Genomic DNA, 6806 nt, shown 5'->3' on the forward strand with positions numbered 1-6806 from the left:
CCATATATGTTGTTGTTCTAAGAATGATCATGATGCCCTCATGTCCGTATTTTATTTTATCGACACCTCTACCTCTAAACATGTGGACATATTTATCGTTATCGGCTTTCGCTTGAGGACAAGCAAGGTCTAAGCTTGGGGGATTTGATACGTCCATTTTGCATCATGCTTTTATATCGATATTTATTGCATTATGGGTTGTTATTACACATTATGTCACAATAGTTATGCCTATTCTCTCTTATTTTACAAGGTTTACATAAAGAGGGAGAATACTGGCAGCTGGGATTCTGGGCTGGAAAAGGAGCAAATATTAGAGACCTATTTTGCACAGCTTAAAAAGTCCTGAAACTTCATGGAAGATGTTTTCAGAATATATAAAAAATACTCAGTGGAAGAAGTTCACCAAGGGGGCCACACCCTGCCCACGAGGGTGGGGGCACGCCCTACCCCCGTGGGCGCGCCCCCTACCTCATGGGCCCCCTGGTGGCCCTCCGATGGCCATCTTCTGCTATATGGTGTCTTTCGATGAGGAAAAAATCATAAGCCATCTCCTCGGACGAAACTCCGCCACCACGAGGCGGAACCTTGGCGGATCCAATCTAGGGCTCCGGCAGAGCTGTTCTGCCGGGGAAACTTCCCTCCGGGAGGGGGAAATCATCGCCATCGTCATCACCAATGCTCCTCTCATCGGGAGAGGGCAATCTCCATCAACATCTTCATCATCACCATCTCCTCTCAAAACCCTAGTTCATCTCTTGTATCCAATTCTTGTCTCCAAGTGCGGGATTGGTACTAGTAGGTTGCTAGTAGTGTTAATTACTCCTTGTAGTTGATGCTAGTTGGTTTATTTGGTGGAAGATCATATGTTCAGATCGTATATGCATATTAATACCCTCTGATTATGAACATGAATATGCTTCGTGAGTAGTTATGTTTGTTCCTGAGGACATGGGAGAAGACTTGCTATTAGTAGTCATGTGAATTTGGTATTCGTTCGATATTTTGATGAGATGTATGTTGTCTAGCCTCTAGTGGTGTTATGTGAACGTCGACTACATAACACTTCACCATTATTTGGGCCTAGAGGAAGGCATTGGTTAGTAATAAGTAGATGATGGGTTGCTAGAGTGACAGAAGCTTAAACCCTAGTTTATGCGTTGCTTCGTAAGGGGCTGATTTGGATCCATATGTTTCATGCTATGGTTAGGTTTACCTTAATACTTTTGTTGTAGTCGCGGATGCTTGCAATAGAGGTTTATCATAAGTGGGATGCTTGTCCAAGTAAGGACAGTACCCAAGCACCGGTCCACCCACATACCAAATTATCAAAGTACCAAACGTGAATCATATGAGCGTGATGAAAATTAGCTTGACGATATTCCCATGTGTCCTCGGGAGCGCTTTCCTCTATATAAGAGTTTGTCCAGGCTTGTCCTTTGCTATAAAAAGGATTGGGCCACCTTGCTGCACTTTATTTACTTTTGTTACTTGTTGCTCGTTACAAATTATCCTATCACAAAACTATCTGTTACCACTTATTTCAATACTTGCAGAGAATACCTTGCTGGAAACCGCTTATCATTTCCTTCTACTCATCGTTGGGTTTGACACTCTTACTTATCGAAAGGACTACGATAGATCCCCTATACTTGTGGGTCATCAGTTATCAGGCGAATGAGCCCAGTTTTTCTTTTCTTCCTATATATAAAAAAGTATGCTACTTGGTGTCAGCTTAGTCAAAAAACAATTGTGCCAACCTTGACCGTTGGATTGACATTCAATGTCAGTCGTGTTTCCTCACTCTCTTCTTCCTCCAGTCGTTAAAGCCAAACCAGCGCCGGTGGGACCGCCTACTTCCGCCTCCGACGGCTGGTTGTGCTGTCGCGCACGCATCGTGGCCACATTGCACCCTAAAACTCTGCACATCTTCCCCGGCTCTTGTTCATTCCCGTCCGAGGCCTCACCATCGTCCTCCGCCTTGATTCGCTCGCCGCGGCGCCGCCCTCCGGTGTTGTCAACATGTTCAACAACCGAGAGGAATAAGGAGATGACTGTACATTGTGAGGATGACAGTAGGGACCCAGTAGCGTGCAGTAATTTTGTTTTTTCGGGACAGAGAAGGGTATCAACTGGGTTGTTTGGGAGCTGTGGCCCGTCTAGCACATGACCAGCCCACTTTGTTTTTTTCCTTTCTGAAAATGGCTAGCCCAGCTATTTTGTTTTTTGTAGAATAACCAACGTAGGCCTACTTGTTTTTCTACGCCCTACTGGGCCGGAAGTCTATCAAGACGAGGAGGGATGCATTTTGCCCAGAAAATGGGCTATAAGTAATAAGAAATGGGCTATAAATAATATTAAATGGACTGTAAAATGAAAAATATAGCAAACATGCAATTAGTTCCAAAATACTTTTTTCTTTCGGATTTTGATATTTTAAATTTCATTGTTTTTGTGCGGGTAAAATTTCATTGGATTTAAATTAAGGTATGTTTAATTTTTAAATTAATTTGAATCTCGCTAGAAATTTGGGGTTGTATGTTGTTTGGGTCAGATTTGGAGGCTGACTAGTGGGTCTACTAGGTTGACGTGTATGAAAGGCTTTGTCAACTTAGTCCACAAATGATTGCAGTAGTGATCGTTGGATGTTAATCCAACGGCCGTGCTGCTTCTTCAATATCTGATCATCTTGCTCCAGCCGCCCAAACCAGCGCCGGTGGGACTGCCTGCTCCCGCCTCCCAGGACCGGCTGTGCTGCCGCACAGGCCGCACCGCCCCACCCTACTCCATTGCTGGCCAGGCCATTCCTCTACTCACCCACACCTCCTGTTATTTTCCGGCGACGGCAGCCGGACCAATAAACCCTCATACTCCCCACCGCGTGCACTACAAGAAATATATCAACTTGTGACCTTGACTATTGGTCACTGAAAGGTCATTGTTTTTTATTTGCGACCTTTTTGTGACCAAAAACAGAAGGTCAAAAGCTGGCAGTCGTAAACTGAAATTAACGACCTTCTCTGTGAGAAGGTCATAGACGTTTATGACCAAAACAGAAGGTCGTTGAACCCGTGACCTTTTGTTTTGGTCACTGGTTGTCTGCTCAGACCACGTCGGATCCGACGTGGCAATCTGACGTGGCAAAATAGCAACCAATTGAAAAGGTCACTGACAAGATTCAGCCCGGTCCGATTGATTCTTTTACATGGGCCGAACCCATTAATTCAGCCCATTTGTTGTTGTTTTTTCTTTCAATTTGAGTCAACAACATGGGTCGGGCCCAACAATTTGGCCTTTTTATTTCTAGGCCTTAGCCATTTCACAGTCCATTTCATTAAGCCTTTTTGTACCGTTTATTCATAAATGCACAACATTCGAGTACACTACTGTTTGGGCCATAGCATTTTTAGAGCCCAAATATTATTTGATCCATTAGAACATCCAAACCTTTTCATTCACAGATTTCAAATTTACACATTTCAACAGCAAACAATCAAAACATTCTTTCAATTAAATGATCAAATCCAAAAATCGATCAATGAAACTCACAATACCACATGTACAATAGCGCACGATCCAACAAGTGTACATACAATCAAAAAACAAATACACATGCACCAAAACTTGGTGGCAACATCAACTAAAACTTGGTGCACATATCCAGGCTTCTTCTGATCTTCGGTAAGAGCAGCAGCCACCTCGACGACATTAGATCCTGATCTACATAAATTAGTAGTGAGATAGAGTGAAAGTTGAATGATTGCCAATAAAATACATGGGTAGAACATGGATGACATTATATAGAAGAGTAGAGATCTATGTCCCTTCTAAGCACATCAAATGTACAAAATCTGGACTGGTTAAATAATAATTGTATCCTTCTCTACAAGCACATATAAGTAATTAATAAGTACTAATCCTATCATGTATGGCAGGCTTGCAAGATGGAGATGCATACATGACTAAACAGTAACATATTATGGTATGACCAGGGTGAGAAAATCAACAACTCGATCGACCCAACATTGAAATCGGACATGATATCCTAAAACAGCAAGAAACGGGAAAAGTAGGCTCATACATCAGGACCACTAAAACCAAGCACATCACAACCATGGTCGAGGAAATAATCAACATCTGCATTTTACCGCAGTACACTTACCACAAAACTATCACCAGTACAGAGATCATTAGCTACCACCGCATGAAGCATCCATACATCAAACTGATTTTTCTGCAGTTGGTTGAAACACTACACGTCAACCAGAAATTTGTAAGTACATGAGACAATGGCTTAACAGAAGAACATTGTGACTTCCTCGGCTATTTGTTTCAACAGTAGTACAAACATCACCTCTGTTAAACCCTCAGCAGCATTAAACAATGCCTGATAATATACATGTACAGAAGATTCATACACAGTCGCATGACCAACATTCAGCATGTTATCTACACAAAGAAGAGAAAAGTCAAACAGATCTCAATCATTTTGCAGTATTAACACATGCACATCAAGTAAGAGTGGTGCTCTGTTTTTACCACAGCGGCACAAGCGAGACAATGTCTGATTTGCCCTACTCCTCCACAAGATTCGCCCTACATTTCAAAGCACACTGCATGGGAACAAAGACACTTATGAACAAAGATATGCCTCAAATTTCAACAGAACACTACTGTGCTAGTTAAGCTAGTCAATGCACAAACATATAAGCATGCAGAAATAGTAGTACTAGTCATATACATGACACATCATGTAACAAGATCTAAAATGAATAATTCTAGGCTAGAAGAAAAATATATAATACCAAATACCAACTAAAAAGTACAGGATGCTAGTAGCGGAACAAACACTACTATATCTGCCAAATGCACAGGCCAATTAAGCATGTTCCTCCAATATTATGCAATCTGAGATGCAAACAGGTAACAATGCCTATTTTTCTTGTCATAAGAAGAGGCTAGAGCCCTTTTCTGTTTGGTGATGGTGCCGATGGGGCGATGGTAGGCACGCCTATATTTACAAGAACAACTGGGCATTTTGTACGAGTAAAGATATCATGTAGTTCCCTGAATTAACAAACTACGCACACCCTAAAAAGTGACAACAAAGGTACGCATGGGCATTTATCGCCATAGCAATAGTTCAAGGATAAAATCATAGATGATATATTTTGTAAGATCCACAAACCCAGACACAACAAGTTCTTACTAGACTATCAACATATATACAGGTATGTTTTTACAACAAAAATGTCAAGTTTTTATGGATCAATAAGAAGAAGATGGTCAATCAAACATTTCCAGGCATGGTATGAATTTCCAAAGGGGAGGACGAGCAAACAAATATTTATATTTCAGTGCCATACAATCAACTGGGTCAAAGAAGAAAAGAAAAATTGTCCAGTGAAGACAGTAGGCTATTCAAGAAAAAAATTGGACCTGATTTTGCCCTGTCCATGGTGTTCCACACCAATCGAGAATTTGACCACAGACCTCGGCGCATAACAGAATCATGATGTCCATTTGCATCCAGGGCTGAATTTGACCACGAAAATTGGCTATTAAGTAGTATACTCATGTGGTGAATTTATTGAATACTTAATCTATACTCTGCATCTACCAAAAGCAAATCTCCTTGAACAAGGTCTGATGCCAAACAATCCAAAGGCATCTAATAGAAAAAGGCAAAATGGTGCTTCTGCGATAGTTCCCATCCATGGTCTCCACAACTGCAAAAGAACGAAGAAGATGGTTACCGAGGCACCAAAGTTACTTCATAATCTGCATAGGATTTACCCAAAATGTAGCGCATATGTAGAAGAAACTATGAAATGTGTATAAGAATCATCACATGAACAAATAAACAAGACCCCCATGAACTTGGAACGCTGTGAACACTAGCAGGACGCACAACAGACCTTGGAAGACTGACTGCGTGTAACCGGAGCAGAAATCAAAATTGTGAAACAGAGTACATGACCAGCAGTCTGTACAGGCATACGGTTAAGAGTACATCGCTTTTTCAAATGCTATGTTATGGTTTTGTGCGGTTTGCGCCATTGGCAAAAGCAAAACTAATAGAATTCCCAGATGTGGAAAAAATAGCATATTGTTTCCCCCGGAGACTAACTGAGAAGGAATCGATCATGATAGGACGTACTTTCTAAGTTACCTGGACTTCCAGAACAGGAATCAAACATGAGAAATGTAACAACTGTTACAATTGAAATATCAGAACTAACTCCGTTGCCAGTGAATCCCTGATCTTCACTGAAGTGGCAAGATAAAACCACACAGAGTAATAAGCCTACACAGACTACATGATCATAGTGTACTAAGCTAAATCTATAAGGGGGGCATTTCCAGGACCAAAAACAGCACCAATCAGATCATGCGATTCTAGCTATGCAAGTCCCCAAGTCGTACAGCCAACTGATTCGTAACCAGCCGATGCTATGATCCATTAGCAGGACCGACTGAACCTACACCTACACTTCAGCGCGCAGCCGCGCCAGCACGCAGCATAATTCGGCAGCGAGATCCAACAAACAAAAGCCCCACAGCAGACACACACACACACACATACGCTTCAAGGGGAAGGGGAATCTACCTGCTGCCGAACAGACGGGGATAGGAAGACCGGCGATGTCCCAAATCTGGGCCTTGACGACCTTGTCGTCGACCTAGAGGGAGCGGGTGGCGAACTCGACCCCCCTGATGGTGGACTTGGACTCGAGGCTGAACTCGTTGCGGGTGAAGCGGGAGAGCAGGTTGGACTTGCCGATGCCGGTCTTGAATGATCGCCT

The 6806-nt window shown here is 42.4% G+C and overlaps 1 protein-coding gene across 7 annotated transcripts; it reads right to left on the bottom strand.

The window, feature by feature from the left end:
* Positions 1–3477: 3477 nt before the first annotated feature.
* Positions 3478–6800, bottom strand: LOC119269697. 7 transcript variants are annotated; one of them, XM_037551593.1, is made up of 7 exons: positions 6611–6800; positions 5621–5729; positions 5440–5535; positions 4540–4596; positions 4355–4449; positions 4163–4234; positions 3478–3715 (listed from the first exon to the last, which is right to left on the bottom strand). In XM_037551593.1, the coding sequence occupies exons 2-7, from the start codon at positions 5712–5714 to the stop codon at positions 3641–3643; spliced, it is 489 nt and encodes a 162-aa protein (XP_037407490.1). In that variant the 5' UTR covers positions 5715–5729; positions 6611–6800; the 3' UTR covers positions 3478–3640. The 7 variants fall into 7 exon arrangements, 4 of the variants coding, with proteins under 4 accessions (XP_037407490.1, XP_037407492.1, XP_037407489.1 ...); XM_037551595.1 differs by having other exon boundaries at positions 3478–3720; XM_037551592.1 differs by having other exon boundaries at positions 4163–4252.
* Between the last annotated feature and the right edge of the window lie 6 nt (positions 6801–6806).

Source organism: Triticum dicoccoides, chromosome 3A, assembly GCF_002162155.2.
Source record: "Triticum dicoccoides isolate Atlit2015 ecotype Zavitan chromosome 3A, WEW_v2.0, whole genome shotgun sequence".
Lineage (NCBI taxonomy): Eukaryota > Viridiplantae > Streptophyta > Magnoliopsida > Poales > Poaceae > Triticum > Triticum dicoccoides.

Excerpts from the sequence above, each read along its gene's own strand:
- LOC119269697 (XM_037551592.1), bottom strand. The coding sequence starts at position 5,714 with ATGGGAACTATCGCAGAAGCACCATTTTGCCTTTTTCTATTAGATGCC. Across the intron at positions 5,536-5,620 it reads TTCAAGGAGATTTGCTTTTG|CCCTGGATGCAAATGGACAT; the intron begins GTAGATGCAGAG and ends GGTCAAATTCAG. Across the intron at positions 4,597-5,439 it reads CATGGACAGGGCAAAATCAG|GGCGAATCTTGTGGAGGAGT; the intron begins GTCCAATTTTTT and ends TTTGAAATGTAG.